The 20800-nt window shown below is 36.4% G+C and overlaps 1 protein-coding gene across 2 annotated transcripts in view; it reads right to left on the reverse strand.

The window, feature by feature from the left end:
* Window positions 1-20800, reverse strand: part of brun (trafficking protein particle complex subunit brun) — a 101814-nt gene that overhangs the window by 28753 nt on the left and 52261 nt on the right. For both annotated transcript variants that reach the window (XM_081756372.1, XM_081756370.1), the window contains exons 13-15: window positions 15090-15202; window positions 8475-8572; window positions 3170-3396 (exon numbers count right to left, since the gene is read on the reverse strand). In XM_081756372.1, the coding sequence (XP_081612498.1) occupies window positions 3170-3396; window positions 8475-8572; window positions 15090-15202 (438 nt within the window). The remainder of the gene's footprint in view (window positions 1-3169; window positions 3397-8474; window positions 8573-15089; window positions 15203-20800) is intronic.

A 20800-nucleotide genomic window follows, 5' to 3' on the forward strand; every position in this document is an offset into this window, starting at 1 on the left:
GGAAACATTACCAACATGACGCCCTCCACAAGGCGCTATCTTTCATTTCTGAGTCTATTTATTTGTTTGTGTTATAGTTTCCTTTATTCTCCCTCCATGATTAGTAACACCAATGTGCGAATTAAGTTACTGATATTGGGGGGCGGGAAGTATAAAATGAGTTCCAACAGGACAAAAAAGTGTGAAGATGTAGTAATTCAAATGATACAATGACATCCCCTTCCCGTTACACGAATACATACGTGTTATATATATGCGCGCGCGTGTGTGTGTGTTTATATGTATAAGTGGTTATCTGATAACAGTAAAAAATTAGAAATTTATTATAACAACATATTTAAGAACAGTACCTAAATTAATTATACATTGCTTAAGATGCTCGCGCCTAAGCCTGCCAAAACATGTTTGAGTATAAGAGTGATAGTATCTTACACAATATATGTGCCAGGACACAAAAAGGCAATGAAATTGACAATATACTCAATTTTTTATCACTAAATATGGTTTGGGGGAACAACCACGTCCCGCAGAAATGCTACAGTTGGCTTCTTTAACGGGATCAAAATGTGACTCAGGAGGGGAAAAAAATTCTCCTCTATCCCACTGGTAATTGACACTTTGATTAATACTTTCGCTCCTGCGCCTATATAGCAAATTCCAGCTCCCTATCAGTTTAGGGTAATTTTAAAAGATGTATACTGGGTGATGGAACAAAAGCAAACATGCGAAATACACAGCAAATGTATCTTAACATAAGAAACACTGGCCAAAGCTTAAAACCCACTTTATTTTAAATTATAATTTTATTTAAAATAAAGTGGGTTTTAAGCTTTGACCAGTCTCTCTTTTGTTAAAATAATCAATCCAAAGTCTTACTATCAAATGTATCTTCAAACATTCCAGTTTAAGCTGAATACATTTACTGATATTATTAGATGGAATTGCTACACTATCGAAGAGCATGTAAAACTCTGTGAAATATATATGTGCTAATCTTATATGTGAAATATCTTATATGTTACAATTAATTTCACTCAAATTTTGTATATTATTTAATCAAGGCTAAGAAGAAGGTAGCCTGAAATACTGGAATTAACTTAAATAATGTAATACCGAGTACTATTAATAATGACACGAGATAAGCTACAATATTCAATTAAAAAAAAAAAATACTTCATTATTTCTCGATAAAGCCATCCGCTAATCCAAGTTTTAAATCCGATCTAGAAATATAGTCTGAATATTCTTATGGTTGATTTAAATTTCATCTTAGAATTTTAGGATGAGAACTTTAGAAGGAAAGTTCTAAAATTCTAAAATGTTTAAAGAAAAAGAAACCTCACAAATTCTAGGCTTTTCCAAAGTTACACTCCAGTCATGAAACTTTCTTATTTAGTTATTTTATTCAAATTTCTTATGTTAACCTAAATATAAAATAAATTATAATTTAAAGTTTATAATATTTAGTGAGAAAACAATTTCATAATAATTTTATTAATTTCAGATATCTAGAAAAAAAAGTACGACAATCGAGATTGGATGAAACGAACAAAACGAAAGTAATTTAAAATTCAATACGTGTAATCTCATGTTTGACCTCTTTAGACATTCATTAGTTTAATCAATAAGATAAATTATATTTTTTGAAAGAAAACTTCGATTTCTTTATTCTTTACATGAGATCTCACTACTTTCGTCTAGGATCAAGTAAAAGGGAAAAATGCTTTAAATACACCGGACATCTGGAGATATATATATATATATATATATATATATATATATATATGGGGTGTTTCATCAAAACCGACAACGTTTGGGAGGTGATTCCTCACACCAAGATAAGACAAAAAGTATGGACTACCCTGGGTGCACAAATGCTTCTTTTCGAAGGTAAAGGCTGCCGAAAACATAAAAAAATGAAATTTAAAGGTACATAGCTCCAATACTATGGGACCTATCGTAGTCGAGTCAAGACTTCACTTAGGATCTAATATGTGCGCTATTAAAATATACATGTTTCAGAATCCTAAGATACTCACGCAACAATTTTTATAGAGTGAGTTAGGCTACGGGCATACAATTTGAAGTACTCATCTCTATAAAAAATGTTGCGGAACTACTGCAGGATTGTGAAACTTGGATATTTGGATAGAACACGTACTAGTTCCTGCGAGAAGTTTTTGACCCGACTATGGTAGGCCCCATACTTTTGGAGCTATGGACCTTTAAACTTCATTTTTTCATTGTTTCAACAGCCTGTAACTCCGAAACGAAGTATTTGTGCATCCAGGTTGGTCTATATTTATATATATTAAATGGATTGGTTCTCTTTTTATGTTTCATTGTTTTATTCATACGCAGTACATTAAGCTAAGAAAGTATTATCTCGGTTTTCCTACACTGACAACTAAATCTGATATATCTGGCTGTCATGACAATATAATTACATCGTTGCACGTCAATACTGATCAACTTCATTATAAATTTCTTTAATATGAAATCATGCGGGAGTACATTCTATCGCTTTACATTCCAACTTCCTTATTACCACGGTATTGTTTAAGCAGTAGTCGTATCATATTTCACACACATTCGAGTTATCGATCATATACCTATACAGTACTACCATTAATTAATACATGAATGAAATTATATATATATATATATATATATATATATATATATATATATATACCAATGAATCGATGAAACACAATAGAGAGCAAAAATGAACTGCCTTATATGTTCAAATTTTGGGCAAATGAGACAAGCGCATATAACTGCTGCAAATATTACTTGAAACTCATATATGTATTTAACATTTACAGCGAGAGTTGATTCTAAGCACGAAAGTACCGTCGGTAAACAAATGCAATAATACTCCGAGAAGAAGTCAACATATAAATATCCCTGAGTATGAACCACGTACAAAAGAACAAAATATTAAACGAAAATAAGTATCATTAGATTTCTCAATACTTCTTCCATCGGTGAAGCTAATTTTTTTTCAAGTGATCTTTATACATACATATCTATCTATCTATCTATCTATATATATATATATATATATATATATATATATATATAGAGAGAGAGAGAGAGAGAGAGAGAGAGAGAGAGAGAGAACTGTTTTCCAAATTATAACTAGACAAAGGACATGAATACTAACCTTCATCCAACGTACGAACAGGAACCAAGAAATCTCCCGCAGCAAACAAATACAGTGTAAAGCTAGCGGAACTTCCAGGAGGAATTGGCAACTGTGACTGGAGGTTTTCTTGACTCCACTGGAAAACTTCCTTTTCCATTTCATGATCTAGATGCGACTGTAAACACACTTCTAACATTTCGATTGGTTCATGACCTATATTTTTTAACGTTATTGTACATTCTTGACTGAAAAAAGAAAAAAACAAATACACAGATATTACATGTTAACATCAAGTATTAGAAAAATAAATATTTATTAGCAACTCCCCATCTCTGTACAGTAGCTAAACATAATATTAGTTACAGAAACCAGCGAGAAAAACATAATAAACAAAAATTCGATTAAGTGAAAAACTAGACGTTTATAATACTTGCAGATTCTCTAGGATGCATATTTAACATAAAAACACTCCCCTAGCATTCGGTGCCATTGTATCTCTATTAAAACTTCACACTATTCTTTTAACATGTAGACTGCCATATGTATGGAATTTCATACACACGGCTCCCCGTGCAGCGCCGCGTGTATGGTTTTCCATATACAAACAATATAGTGCACTATTGTCGCGTTTGTTTTACAGATGTGTATGGCAGAGAAGTCAAAATTTAATGTCCACGTCGCGTATATGCGAAATCATACAGGTATGCGCCTAAAACAAACGCGAAAACAAAATATTACTGGCGAACTAATACCAGTGGCGCACAAGTGATATTTTGACAGTGAAGGTGTATCTTTAGCTTAAGTATCTAACTAAAGCACTGGGGAGCAAAAAAGTGGAAAAATTAAACAAAGAAAAATAACAAACTTCAAAAACATATCTGAAAGTAGAAAATAAACTTAAAAAAAGAAAAACATTAATAGGCTTCAACAAAAGTGTTAAAAAGCAGGAAAAAATTCAATATCTATCCATCCATATATATATATATGAAGTCTATGCAAAGACAAACAATTTAATGAAAATGAAATGAAATGAAATCTTTCGGTTTAACGTCCCACAGGTATGCCCTTTAGGCAAAGGCACACTATGATTAAAGCAAGTGAATGATCATGATAGAATTGGAGGAATGAGAAAGTGGGAGGAAACAGTAGTGCTCCGAGAAAACCCACGGACATAGTGTTGTCCACCACCAACTTACTTGGCCGGGCATCGAACAAGGAACCTCACGCACCAGAGGTAAGCACTCTATCACTGAGCCGCCCTGCCCCCAAATAATGTAATGTCTATTACAATATAAAATCAATTTGGATAGTAATTTTATGAGGCATTAGTTTGTTAGCTTGACACAGATTAAAATTTTTCAATAGTAATGAATTATTTTCCGCTTTTAAGCCGTTTACTTGAAGTCATACAAAGATATAAAGTTTTCATCTATGTTTATCAGGGTTAGCAAGAACCATGGTTTTTGTTGAAAAAACGAAAAACCCAGGTTTTTTGTTGAAACTTTTTTTTTTTAATAATTTTTCTCTATGTATTTATATTACATATGCAACAACCGGGTTACGCTGGAAGGGGTCGCATAAGCTTGAAGCGGCATCCAAACCGCTTCTCGGCTTACATCCGAGAGAAATTGTCCTCCATTTGAATTCGAAATCGAGACTAATTGGCCACAAACGCGATACTTCTGCCGACTCAGTCACGAAGGACTGCTGATAAAATTACGTTGTACTGATCTTTGCATACTTGTTAATATAATTGTCAAGAGTCATTTCAGGACAAAAACGAACAGTTGCACAAGTGAAACCATTATAAAGAATTACATATGGACAATTTCAAAGTACTGCAGAGTACAGAAGAACTAATTTAGTCCAAGTTAGTTCACTACGACTTTTATTAGTCCAAGTTAAAGAAATAAGATGCGTTGCAAAATGATACGACCACCGGAGTTATTCAACATAACTCAAGACCCAAGAGAAAATGACAACGAATCAAAACGTAGAATACTAGCTGTTAGTATGTACTAGAAAAAGACATGGAGAACTCAGATGTTTATTTTGATAACGAGCAGTTAGGAAAGAAACAAACCAAAAGGTGGATATCAGCTGTTGCAAAATGATACGATCACTATGCGATAGAGGGCGTTATTGTAGATTGGTGAGGGTTGTTGGCACTCGAAGCGTTTTCATGCAGGAAACTAGATTTCATGTGATTGAAAGGACACAGTATCGTGTTTTGAACGCACTCGTAATGTGACAGAGGAGTAGGAAAGTAGGTCGAAGGAGCGCTCTCTCTCTAAGTATGAAAAGGGCCAAATTACCGCTTATAAAGCTAAAGGAATGTCTTCCAGAGCTATAGGTTCGAAAACTGGGCGCACCGCTTATGCGGTGAATAATTATTTGAAACTCGGAGCAAAATATGGTGTAAAGAAGTCTACGGAAACTAACACCGAGATAAGTAAGAAATGTAATGCTTAAACTTAATGGTGGCAATACAAGTCAAGGCAACCTGTTCGGTAATCCTACCATAAATGTTCACAAATCAACCTTGTGCTGCGCTGTGCAACAGTGCAATATGTTGTAATACAAGAAGTTCAACCTCGACTCATAGCCGATCACAAGCGTAAGAAACCACGATGGGCGAAACAGCATGTACACTGGAAAGAATGGAAGCGGGTAGTCTTCAGTGATGAAAAGAAATTTAATTTAGACGGGCGAAATGGGTAGGCATATTATTGACATGATTTGAGGAAAGAAGAACAGATCTTTTTCAAACGGCAGTAAGGTGACAAATCTATAATAGTCTGGGGTGGATTTGGTGCTTATGGTAAAACCAGTCTTGCTTTCCTGTCTTGCAGTATGAAGGCCATTGATGATCAAACTGTGCTCGAAGATAATCTGCTTCCTTTCGCTAGTGTGATTGGTGAACCTTTGTGGGTTTCTCAACAGCATAATGCTTTACATGTGGCCAATTCTACAAAATAATGTTTTGACTACACATCGTGCGCGTAATAGATTGGCCTGGAATTTCCCTGGATCTGAATCCAATGGAAAAACTGTTTGAGGTGTGTTGTGTCGGCAAGTGAATGCTGTAGGTCGACAATACGATAGTATCCAGTTTCTGAAAGACGCTATTATTGCTGCATCGGATGCACTTGACATTTCCACATTACAGAACCTTATGAATACCATATTTCACCGCGTGTTTCAACTAGCAGTGAACAATGGTTCATAGATAGGGTATTAAGTGCAGTGGTCGTATCATTTTGCAACAGTGCATTTCTCTGTATACCCATTGTTTCTTGTACAGTGAAACCTGTCTATGTTGGCCACCATCGGTTCCATTCGAAAGTGGCCAACTTAGACAGGTAGCCAACTTACAGAAAATAAGTGTAATTGGTGTATTTTTAAAATAGGATTCTAGTATTATTTTATTGTAAAATGTTAATAAGCAATGACACGACATCTACTTTTAAATACTGTATATAGAGTAATCATAACAATATACAATACTAGAAAAATTACTACAGTACGTATAATATATATACATGTCTTTCTCTTCCTCAAAGCTAGTCTGGTGCACTCAATTATTAGGACTGAAAACACAATAGCACAAACAACCATAAAATAGAAACATATGTAGGCAGTTTATTGAAATTGATATTGTAGCACACTAAGTTATTCAGACTGAAAACAAGAAAAGCAAAATTATAAATTGAACAATTTATATGTAGTTTATATCACTTTTTTCAGTTGTTGCTTTTCTTTCTCCATTGCAAGTTCCCTATTCTTGTTTGCTTTCTTTTCATATTGGATAAAATCCAATGTGCTTCAATTCTGTTGTACAGACGAAACACATCATTTGTAAACTCATTCTAGACGTATTTCTTTTATTCTTTCTGGCTTGTCAATGAGCTACAAGTGCTTCCCTCGGAGCAAAAGATGTTTCGAGAAAGGGAATTTAGATCTAAAAACCTCCGCTACCTTTCGACAAGCCGTCATATGCCAATAGTTGACAATTGAAATGGTTAGCTTTAAGCTTGAGAATTTTCCGGAATTACTAAATTCCCTACTGATGAAAGGAGCCGATATAGCTGATGGTTTTACGAAAACAGACAAGGTATGCAAATACGTACAACCATTTCCTGAATACCTGTACGTGCTTTTTCTTATTCATATCTTCGTTCACCACCCCTTATCAGGATAGTGTTCTGGCCGTTGACCTCCAAGAACAAATCGTACGAATCCATGCTTCTTTATCCCAGTCACAAATACAGAACATCTGCCTCTCATATGCGAATACGAAAGAGTTAAGAAAAGTATTTTGCGTGGCCAAGGTACGCAGGTAAATTTATCATTATCATCATAGGGTAAACATTGCTTCAACGTGGCCAACCTCCAAGATAGACAAGTGGCCAACTTATAGAGTAGTAAGTAATGAAGATCTTATGGGAAAATGCAGGTTCAAGACGAACCAGGCCAAGATAAGCAGGTGGCCAACTTGACAGGTTTTACTGTATTTCTACATACTGTGCCATACAATATATGTACTAGTTGCTTGATTTCCTGTGATTTATTATCAGTGTTACACTAACTATCCAATCTAGTTCACTTTTCTCATTTTACATACAATTTTCGTACCTTAATGCACTGGTCGTATCATTTTGCAACGCACCTTACAGCGACTTAATTTGTATATCAGTGAGAGAAGTGAATAAATATACGAATTATTTGAGTCCACCTTCGCTCTGACCCATTTATACGTAAACAGATACCAAAGATACTTCTGATTTCAATAGATGCCTCTCATGAGGTTTCGATGACCCCCTCCCCCCCCCCAAAAAATGTACGGCATTTCGATGTATTTTATCAATGGTAAACATTATTAAAAAGAATCAATATTTAGAATTTTTCTTTGATTCCAATTGCATAACAATAATAATAAACTATAAAAAAAATCACAGAAGAAACATTCATAAAAATAATATAAAAAAAAGTTGCTTTTGTAGAATAATTTATTTGAATAATGAATGGGGAATTTAGGTCTGAATATAATACGAATAATATACGGGAATGAAACGTGGTAACCTACAGATATGTGGTCATCAAGATTTTACAAATACTTACACTTTTACGAACATCTTTGGTTTTTTGCTTTAAACTTTAAACTTTTATATATATATATATATATATATATAAAACTGGTTTAAATCACCTTGGTTTAAACCAGCCTACCCTAATATTTATCATTTACGAACTGTTAGATTATTACTATCAATTACTCGAGAATGGAAGCACACTACAGTGTGAAATGTAAGCGTGAACTAACCTCTCTCCCGTGTAAAGCGATGCACTGGCACTAGTCACAACATGAGAGCTATCCCCGAGAGAGCTAAATGAAGCACTTTTTGGCATAGAAGTTGACACCTGAAACAAGCATACTCCGATTAGTAGGTTAATATTCAATATCAATAATCTTACGAAATCAACAATCTAATTTCTATTATTATGGTAAATAATTTTCATAAAGCTACTACTGTTCCATTATTTAATTTGCTTCTACCTAATTCAAAAACTACAGCAATACTTGTACTACTCAGTGCAATTAGTAATTAGTAAGAAAGGTTACGAGTATTACTTGTGATAGAGCAGTTCTGCATTAGTTTTTATGCTTTCCTTTTAATGGTTATTAAATTTTAGTGAAATTTTTATTAAATTGCAAACCAAATGTGTTTGAAAATCATATTAAAGCAATAGTAAAATAGACATAAAATCATAGCAAAATAGATATTTTTGATTTTTCGGACTTTTCAGAAAAAAAAAACTCAATAACTGAAGGTAATTTATGATTTTCCACGGGGTCATTCCTTTTATTTATAAGGGGCATTCAAATGAAACCCGGTCACTAGTGTGAAGTAACGGTAACAATTGTATTAACTCAAAAATGTAGTGATACACAGTGCACATACTCAAAAATAGTGGCTAAAAGTTGTTGGCACATTTATCCCATTGCGACACTAGCCGGTCGATTCCATCCTTGAAGAAGTTAATAGGCTGCTGTTGGATCTAGGTCTGCAGTCACACACTTCGTCGTCCGTTGCGAATCGATGTCCGCGAATAGCTTGTTTTGGAGGTCCAAACACATGAAAATCACACGGTGAAAGGTCGGGACTGTACGGTGGATGTTTCAGCGATTCCCACGAAAATGCTGCAATGCCTTCACCGCATTGGCCGTGTGTGGGTGGGCGTTATCATGCTGGAGGATAACGCCATTAGACAACATGCCTGGGCGTTTCGACTTGATGGCTCGTTTAAGGTTTTGTAAAGTCTCTTGATAACGCTGGGCATTGATGGTGGTACCCAGTTCCAGGAACTTTACAAGCAGTGGGCCCTTGTGGTCAAAAAAGAAAGACATCATGGCCTTACCAGAACTGGTGTGCATGGCCTTTGATTTATTTGAAGGTGGTGAAGTCGCATGTTTCCACTGCTTGCTCTGACGCTTGCTTTCCTGTTCAAAATGGTGACACCATGTTTCGTCCCCTGAGACAATACGCGACAGAAAGCCGTATTCCTCCTCATGATAACGTTGCAGATGACTCAAAGACAGCGCCATTCGAGTATTGCGCTGTTTGGCGGTCAGTTGGTGGGGAACCCACTACGCACAAATTTTTCGAAAGTTCAAGTGTCGATGCATTACGGTGTGGGCGGTGCCCACGCTAATACCCAGTAACCGATGGATCTCGTCCACGATGATTCTGCGGTTGTCCAAGACTAAAGCATTCACGTCTGCAATCATTTCCGGTGTGATGACACGATGAACCTGTCCAGGACGAGCATCGTCTTCCACGGAATCTTTTGCGCCATCCAACAACACTTGCATGACTCAGACTATACTCACCGTACACAGCCTTCATCCGTCGATACATTTCATGGCCTCCAACTCCCTTCGCCGCCAAAAATCGAATCACTCCTCGTTGTTCCTGCTTACTCGCCTGCATGTTCGGTAGTGGACGCCTGCATGTGTGTGACCACCTTCTCTTCGGCGTGAAAACACACTGGCTCTATGCAACGTCAAACGGTGCGCACGCGTCAGTCTCTCTACCAATTGATGGCGCCATCATACCCGCAATTACGTAGTGCCACCTTACATGTAAGGCAAAGTTAGACGCACTGACCAGGTTTCATTTGAATGTTCCTAATATAATAGTTCAAACCTTCAAACAGAAAACGAGTTGAAGCTGTTATAGGTTGAATGACTTGGAACTCATAAATGATCTCCACTATTCCTTTTCACAAGCCTTAGCAACGCTGCTATTCATGATCTTACGTAGAAATACCAAAGATACGAGGGAGGATCAGAAACTAAGGTTACGAGGTTAATATTTCTGGAGTTTCGTCTGTTATAGAGGAATGAGAAGTGTGTGGTATTTTTTTAATAGGCAACTGCGCAGTTTGAGCCATCCGCGGCGCTAGTTGTAGGTAAAACACAAATGGCGAATCGTTTCTGACAAGTGGCGACGAGGAAAACTGGTCTCGTAAAGAAGTCCACTCAGTTATTCAATTTCCGTGGGTGAAACATATGACCGTGACTGAAGTTCATCAGCAGCTAAGTGGAAGTTTACGAAAAGACTGTAAAATCTCATCCGCATGCTGTAGAGAGTTGGTAGCTGGTAGAGAAAACGTCACCGACGAGGAGCGCAGTGGCGACCCAGCACGGCTTCAACAGATTTGAACACAGCTCGCATGGAGGAGCTAATTCAGGACAACAGGAGGATCACGTTACGCCATCTGATGGGAGAATTAAAGCGACTCTAGCTCCCGCATCTGATGGAGCCTGGAAGACCATCGCTTCGCTTCAAACGAGGAGGTGAAACACTTCGTAACAACGTGGCTGAACACGCAAGGACAGGCTTTATACTACGAGGGAATCTTCAAACTCATCCGACGATGCGACAAGTGCCTCAACGGATATGGAGACTGTGTCAAAAAATAATCTAATGTATGCACTATCTGTTGGCTGTATTGGTTGTATGAAATAATATATACACGTTTCACTGCAGGCTTTGTAACCTTACTTTCTGATCAGCTCTCGTATTTCATTCCACACAAAATCATAAGAGAAGATTTTTTTCCATCAAATTTTAAACGCATTCCATCACTTTCAACCTACAAGATGGACAAAGAATTTTTATAATTACTTATCGACTGTATGGGACACATTGTAATATGTCAAATTAACTAACTAGTAATGTTCTCCGCCAATCCTTCCTCTAATATTTCGAGTAACACATAGACACTCATCCTCAGAGGTACATAATGGCTGAAGTCCTTTTTCACAACACAATCTTCACACTGTATTCGTTGTGCCTCACCAGTGATAATATGTAACTATTGCATAAAATTCAATCGAGGTTATGGTCGTCTACCTTTACCAATAGTTACATGTAACAATATATATATATGGGTGATTCCACGAAAAAGGGAAATTTTCTGTCACGGGCATTTCTTCAAACTAAGTTACTACTAAAAAGAATCACCTCATTTTTATTTTGTTTGGTAGTAACCGTCACAAAGTAGGTATGCCATGTATAACAGTTTGCAAATATAACACGAAACATACGTAAAAAATTAATTATTACCCAATTTCTCAACACCGTGGGCTGTCACAGACTACAGTTGACTGATTTTACTCAATCAATTACAACTGAAGTCGCAAATCAAACATCATTTAATGGTAGTTAAATGGAAGAGAACACTTCAATGTTTCGGTTTTGTGGAAAGTAAACCTTTATAACGATTATTTTCGAAAGCTTGACTATGCCTCGTTTCTGTCACCTCTATTTCGTCTCAACTCCATGGCAATAGAAAACATTATCATTGCTCTCAACAGATAGCATGGTCGTCCATATTGACAACACCCACAAGAAGACAAGGCAGATATGTTTGACTGAAGAACAGAAAAAGTTGTGTGCATGTGTTAAAAGCTATAGGAAAAATATTTTTGTGTGTGGAAAGCAGGTGCGTATATTAATTGATACTCAACACCATGGTATTTATTACTGAATGTATTTGTATGGTATATACCTTCTTTTCCTTGAGGAACCTGCGCCTTAAGGTAGGAAATTCGTACACAATTACTCAGATGTACTGGTTAAAAAGTGGGCCGGTAAAGATAAATTATATTCGATTTTCTCAACTCCATGGTTCTCAACTCCGTGTCCATCTGAAAACTAAGGAATCCACGGTGTTGAGAAAAGTTCACGGAGTTGATAATCCTATAGTGTTTGTTATGCTCATGCTCTTCCAAATATTTGTTCTTTCAATATATTGATAGAGATAAAGCTCGTTTATGGTCTAGTGACTAATATGCTCGCCTTCGTGCGTGGTTCTGGGTTTGTTTCCCGGTGGAAGCTCAAAAATTAATGGTGTTTACTTCGCACAGTGAGGCAATTGAAAAACTCATTTGAGTAGAGATGTACTGAAACCTGATCGCGCAGACCATCGCAACGGTCATAGGAGCCGACACGCTGACCACGTGTCATTCACACTCAAAGGCCAGCTGGTGGGTCCTAGCCCATTTAAGGAGTGTTTCGCGGAAGTTCAGATTTGGTGCTGTAAGGTAACCGGAGGTAAAACTTCAGTCAAGTCAAGATGGATGGTATCTGTTTTTAACTTATTGACGTCTCAATCTTATGATCAGCTAATTGTTTTCTTTTCAGGGATTGTCGAAGAGTCTGAGAGCAATGTAATCTACGGACAGTCAATTTTATGGCGCGGATCGGGAGGAATTTCTCCTGGCCTACTAAACCTGACGTTTAAAAAGCGTTGGCAGTTGTCATTCTATGTAGACTAGAACAGCCCCTCCCTGTTTCAAGACATTTCCTTCATTGGAGTGGAAAATGAGGGCTACTTAACAAAAAACATCGAATTATCCAAAGAAAACAGAAATGATGAGTGCCTTACACTGTCATTTAGTGTGCATTATACAGGGCGTTTCAAAACAATACCGACAACGTTTGGGAGGTGATTCCTAACACCAACTGCACGGTGATTCCTAACACCAACGGTATTGCACTTTCGACGTGTTTACTTGATCACACAGAGAAGACAGACGGTTTACATAAGCTCAGAAAACAAATGAAGTAGACAATAGACAGGTTTAATGACTACTTCATCTGTTTCGTAAGCTTATGTGAAAAGTTTGTCCTCTCCATATGATAGTCAACATATTGAAAGCGCAATAATTTTTCAATATTCGATAAGTGTATGTGTATTTCTTTTTTTCTTATTTACGTCACATATTCATATTCATATATATATATATATATATATATATATATATATATATATATATATATATATATATATATATATATATAATATACTCAATTTTGGAACCTTCATTAGATATATTTTCATATGTTTGCAGTATTTTCTGGAGTATTTTTGTATAACAAATTGCGTGTCATCTAGTTTGTTAGAATTTTATTCAACATAAGGAGAATAATTCTAACTTACAAAAATTATTGGAAAATTATTTCAATTTTTATGTAAATTATAAGCTTAATCACTTATAAACCAAAACTTATCACCCAGATGTATCACGTTTCTCAACTCCACAGCAATTTTCAACTCCGTGTTAACTAATCTCAACTCCGTGACCTATGGTCTCAACTCCGTGGGTGCTGAAAAGTTTATTATTTTTTATTTACTACACCAATAACGATTCAGCTCTGCTGAACACCTAATTAACATGGACTTAGTAGTAGTAAGTGCATGTGATATTTTTATCGAAATAGGCGACCATCAACGGAACAAAAATTTTCCAAGTGAAAATTTCCCTTTTTCGTGGAATCACCTATATATATATATATTAGTGGTGGGCACAAAAACCGGTTTTTTGGTTCTATTTCTAACCAGAATAGTGTTTCGTTGTTCTACGAAAACCGATTCTGTTTCCACACAAATAGTTTCATGTGTTTTCCAAAAGTTTTCACCGAAACTGGATTCGGTGAAAACCGAACCGGTTTTTGGAGAAAGCCGAAATGTCTGTTTTTCGAACTTCGTTTTTTCTGTAAACCGGTTTCCGGTTTTTATAAAAACCGGTTTTGCCCATCCCTAACGTATATATATATATATATATATATATATATGTGTGTGTGTGTGTATGGGGGTCTCTATAATGGCGCTCATGGACTACTGAGCATTATTCTGCAAGTCAAAATAAAGCAAAAAATATACAGTGTGTTTCAAATCAACACCGACAACGTTTGGGAGGTGATTCCTGACACCAAAATAAGACGAAAAGTATAATCCAACCTGGGTGCACAAATGCTTCCTTTCGGAGTTATAGGCTGCCGAAAGCATGAAAAAATGAACTTTAAAGGTCCATAGCTCCAGTACTATGGGACCTACCGCAGTCGTATCAAGACTTCACTTAGGAACTAATATGTGTCCTATCCAAAAAATCCATGTTTCAGAATCATAAGGTAGTCAGGCAACAATTTTTGTAGAAGCAGTTTGGCTACAGGCATACAATTTGAAGTACTCACTAACTACCTCTATAAAAGTTGACACGGAAGTACCGCCGCATTCTGAAACTTGCATATTTGGATTACACACATACTAGTTCCATAACATCATGACCTATCCGATGGACATCAGCGTGAGCGTAAACTCGTGAGCGCCATTTAGCTTTACGTCCTACTTGCTATCTTTGATTTTCCTTAAAGTGTATTTCAGAATAAAATATAATAATAATAACGACAATACCTTTCCTCACAAATGTTACGCATAATATTTCTATATATATTACCAAAGACTTTGATTACTACTTTCCTGTGATGGAATTTTTAACTCTATCACATGCTTCTCATTCCAGCTCTTTTTTTACAGACAAACTGTACTCTTATTTGATATCCATCCTATGTAATTAAAAACATACCTGAATATGAGGTAGGGAAGGAATAACTTCTACTGTGTACTGAGGATGAGGTAGCCCACGCATATACCTTAATCTACAATTCGATTTTACTCCAAGAACATGCGTTGAGTGACCTATGTACAAAAAGAAAAGTTATAACTATTATACTGAATTAACACTAAGGAACATACAACAACACGATGACTACAAATATATATATTTAAAAATTTGAACAAATGAAAATTACATTTCTTGGTGTTACCTGCAGCAGCTAGAAATGTAGATATTTGTGTTTTGTAATACATGTAACGCAAATAACCAACATACGAGGTCACCTCGATATTCCTTCTCGCTCCTCGATGTATTAAAAATCGGCGATATCATATTTATTTCAAAAGCTTTGAAATCTTTCCGTTTAACGTGTACGGTCATCTCCTTTAGGCTAAGGGAGACGATAATTAAGGCAAGTGAATGATTATGGAAAAATTGGTGGAATGAGAATGAGGGAGGAAACGGGAGTACCCCGAGAAAACCCAGGCACAATGCTGTCCACCAAAACTTATTTCGCCAGGGATCGAACCAGACCCCCCACGCACCAGAGGTTAAGTGCTCAACCACTAAGCCACCGTGTACTTCCTCGTATTTCAAGAGAATACAAATGGCCCATCTAATACATTTTCATATCCACAAGTTTACATTTTCATATTGCTTTTTTTTTTAATTAATTAATTCTAGTATGTTACTGAATGTGCTTCAGTAATGTTTTGTGTTGGCTTCGGTTAATACAGAATCTAAAAGTGTATCGGTGTAATTCTTGTAAATTCTGTTAAAATAAGTATATACTAATATTTACACAAGCCATTCAAATTACATCAACAACTCGTTGTTTTCGTAATCACTATGACTTGGATTTCTATGACCTAAAAAAATTGAGAATATGCATGGATTTATGGTTAAGTATGGCCTAAAATATAACCTGAAACCACTGCAACTTCACACTTATTAGAGCACCTGATTTCAGATATCTTCAAAACTATATTCAGTGATGGCACTTTCTCTCACAAATTATCCTCCAGCGAATATCAAATATTCCTTACACTAGAAAAATATCCGTACACTGAGTGTTTAAAATACGAAAATGAAAAGATGGGTCTTACACAAGGTGTGATAAAAAAAAAAAAAAAAAAAAAAAAAAAAGTACAGTGAATGTAGTTGCACAGTGCCAACTATCAATGTTGTATCCATTTCAACTAGTAAGTCCAGTAGCCTAAACCTCTGTTACAGTCAGTGTCGAGTTTGAGCGAGTTGTGACATGTTAGTTGGCTTCCAGAGGCGGAAGAGTGAGGATGTCTTGAGAGCGTCTGTCGCGTGCCAACTTTATGTTCTAAGCTGCAAAAAAGTGCCAATGAAACTCACGAAATATCAAAATCAGTGTATGGCGATGAAACGGTGACATTGGAAATTATTTACAAGTGGTATGAGCGATTCAAAAGCGGCAAGAAGTCGGTTGAAAATGAGCAACGATCGAGACGTCCTTCGACGTCACAAACAGATGAAAACGTGCAAAAAGTGGCATAAATGATTTGTTCAAATACACGAATACCCATTCGAGAGGTTACCAAAGAAATAAACATCTTGTTGGGTCCGTGTAAAGCATTTTAACTGCCAATTAAATAGGCAAGTGGCTTCCTTCTTCACCCCAAAAACGCGTCGAGCCGCACTTTGCTTTTGATCCGCGAGTTTCTGGCCGAAAATATATTCCTGTCTGTCCACATTCGCCGTGCTCCCCAAATAAAACATCATGTGACTGGCTCTTCCCAAAAATTAAAATTGTGCATAAAGGAAAACGTTTTGACACCATTTTTTAAATTGGGAGGGCCATGACAAAGCAGCTGAACACCCTTCCAAAGGAAGCCTTCCATAAATGCTTCCAATCATGGATTCAACGTTGGGATAAGTGCATTGCTAGCTAAGGATAATACTTTGAAGTGGATTAAATTAAATTCCATGTAAGCTTATTACTTTGTTTCTAATAAAATTATTCACCGTATTTTTTGAGCACGCCTCGTACAAAGTATCAATGATGATTTCAGAGAATGGCCCGAGTAAAAAAAATTTTCAGAGTCCGATAAGTGAAAATCAATCAATTATTTGTTAACACAGAAAATAACAGTTTTAACATACCTTGCGTTGATTTATTTTGGTATCTGATTATCATTTCTCTTCCTTTACACTGGAAGTATGAAGGAATAGGCCTCTGAAGACAAAATCAACATTCTATTTGCCAAACTATCTTCTTCCTTGTATCTAAAGCCACTTCCAATTTTTAAACACCATCTACGAAATGTCACCAAATCCGCTTAAAAATTTCGACCAAAATAAGTACATTTCTCTTCAGCAATTTTTCATATTGGTTGTCTACCAACTTTACTTCAGGAATTGGCTATTAAGCTTTATGGGTTCGCAGATCAAAGACTAACTATAATAATCTGTAGTGACAGTCAGCACATTTTTCATAACTAAAAACTAAAAATATTCAGTTTTGGCAATTTTCCTGTAGGTTACTCCCGAAAAGCGACAATCAAGCTAAATTCAAACATTGTAGCCCTACGGGAAGTGTCCAATAATTTTGGGTTGTAAAAGGTGTCCCATATTATGTATATAATGGGGAAGATTTTTCAATTGGCCAGAAATCCACTCTAAATTTGGAAATGTTTATTCTTGGTGGTTTACTTGGTTAACGCGAATAAAAAAGTACATGCATACCGAATTTCAAGTTTTTGTTCAAATTCAAAGTGCCCAAAACATGAGATTATAGGTCCAAAATAAGACCCGTTTAAATAACATAGGGAATTTCTTCATCTCCTTTTGGAACTCTTAAAAATATTCACTTTTGGCAGTTTTCCTGTAGGTTACTCCCGAAAATCTACAATCATGCCAAATTTCAACTCTCCACGTCAACAGGAAATACCGTTTTATTATGTATATAGTTTGGATAAATCAACCCGGAGTATGTTAGATACTCTTTGGATAAATCAACCCAGAGTACATTAAAACTTTCATTTTCTATTCTAGATATAATTTTGTAAACAAAATGAAACCATTAACATTTGTTAATACTTATCCCACTCACTCTATCACTGGAAATTGCAGAACAAAACAAGATTGTCAGGTACTGCTTTTTCAAGATCTTATTTCGTTCGTAATCAACATTAACATGGTCATGGAATGCCACGAAATCCATGTCTAGTTTGGATACAGAAAGATGGGCTACAAACGGTTGGAGAATACTAGTGAAAAAACACTTGCCCCTTTACTTATTTAACTACACAAGTCCAAGCCCGGCCCTAAGTAACTGGCCGCCACGTGCAATAGTGTCACTTGCCACGCCTTCTTCTCTAGAAATTAGATATCTTAGGTCACAGAGTGTCATTCTGACTTCGTGTCGATACTATGCTCACTCGACTCCTTTTTGCATATGAAACAATTAGGCAACCAGAGAAATCCTCGATCGCAAGCGTGTTTGAATTTGAACGAGCATTAGAAGTTCAAAACTGAACATATTATATCCATTATATAAAAGAGAACGCACAAATCCTTTGTTAGCTCATCACGCTAATACGGCTGAACCAATTTCTTTCATTTTTGGGGGGTTATTAGGATTTGGACCCTAGATGGTTTTTATCATATCACTTTAATTTTTAATTACCAGTGTCTTGAGATAATTGACCATTCAAGTGTCCATAACGTACAAATCACTTTGTTAGTTCATCATAGGTATAAAAATAAACGTATTTATATGCAACCCGCATGACCGTGTCACTCGGCGGGTTAACATAAATGACAGGCGCTATAATGTTAACATTTACTGCAATTTGAAAGCGAAAAAGTAAAAATTATCTAAGTAACAAAGTTTATTGCGTTCCGGGGTGACCGCAGCGAAGCGGGGTGAACGCTGCTAGTATATATATATATAATCTCGGGGAGGGATCTTGGATGTGCAACACAGTAGTGAGGTCAGAACGTACGCATTTTGTAAGATAAGGGCACTTGTTAGGGAAGGTGTTAAAGGGTAATGGCGTCTTACAACTTGCCTCCCGTTTGACACACCGGGTCGTTTGGCTGATAAAATGTACGTATTTGCCACTCCTATTCGACTTATATTGTCTATCAAATATCACTCAAATATCACGATTTTCAGAAAGTTTCTTTTTTTTTAAACATGACATCGTACTGTAACTGTAGTTACAAATACTGTAACGGTTCTAATATAATTGCTTTTCTATTATTATTTTCGTTTTATATGTTTATACATCGTTTTTCAGAACCATAGGACTGCTTAAAATATAACACATCTTTGGCGTCATGACTGGCGAACTAATTGTTCAATACTTCTGAAATTTTATTTCGTATTTTAAAGATTTTTTCTTTTAACCGAAACATTAACTATTTAACAGTATGCAACTTTTTATTTAATCAACACTGATGTAGTAGTAATTTTTCAATACAATTTTTCTTTATTAATATTGCATATTTTATGAAACTGCTTGTAATAGCAGTCAACTGTTTACAGTATACAATTTCTATACAGTAACATATGGTACAATGTGCGGATTGTTCAATGCGTTTTTCTGTAATTACTTCTTATGTTACTACGTTTGTTAGCTATTATACCTTTGGTCGACAATATAGAAATATACTATGACAAGATTAACTATGAATATCAAGGCGTTCTTCACTGAATTTAGCACGCCTGGTAAAGCGTTTCGGAGATAACTGACTTTGTTCAATTTGAAGGTGGCCTCCAAGCAAAGTGATATTTGAATGATAATACAGTCGAATAGGGGTGGGAAATAAATTTTTATCAGCCTAACGACCCAGTGTACGAAACGGAAAGCAATTTGCAAGTTGTAGGACGCCATTACCCTTTACTTCCTCCCCAATAAGTGCCCGTATCTTGCGAAATGCATACGTTTTGACCTCACCACTGCGTTGGGCACCCAAGAAAACCCCCCTGATACCAAAAACGAAGCATCTACCTAGGTATATTAAAAAAATTAGTTCACTAACTTTTCCCAAAATCTGTTCAATTTTGGACCTTTAACGCTTGTAATTCGAACATTCTTGCGATCGAGTATTTCTCCGGTTGCCTAATTGTTTTATTGTATAAAGGAGTCGAATGATAGGTTTAGGATTTCTGGGTTTTCAGCATCTAAGGCATCTTTAGAACTTCATGTTTTTTTTAGGGATAACGTCCTTGGGCGAGCACGCAATCCGGGGAAACGCAAGGAAGAAAGGATTGGGGAAGGAAGGAAGGAAGCAGCCTGGGACCTATAAGTTAGGTACCACCCCGCCATTTGCCTGGTATGAATGAGGAAAACCCAGGAAAAACTCATTCAGGGTGGCTGGCCTGAAAAAGCGTTTTACGCTTTTTCGACCGAGTGCCCCCACCGGGAATCGAACCCGGGACCGCTCGCACCAAAGGCGAGGGCGTTAGCGACTAAGCTAGGCGGGCCCACTGTAGTCAAATGAGAATAACATCGATATGAAGTTAGTAGTGACACCCCGCGACCTTCCCAGGTAGCCACGATTTTAAGTAAGTTAGCCCATCATAGGTTTAGCATTATTAATGCAAATATACAGTTTGCTAAATAATAATAATAATAATAATAAGAAGAAGAAGAAGAAGAAGAAGAAGAAGAAGAATTGTAGCTTTGGTGAAAACATATAGT

The sequence above is a fragment of the Thermobia domestica genome, chromosome 4 (genome assembly GCF_964235325.1).
Source record: "Thermobia domestica chromosome 4, izTheDome1.hap1.1, whole genome shotgun sequence".
NCBI classification, from domain to species: domain Eukaryota; kingdom Metazoa; phylum Arthropoda; class Insecta; order Zygentoma; family Lepismatidae; genus Thermobia; species Thermobia domestica.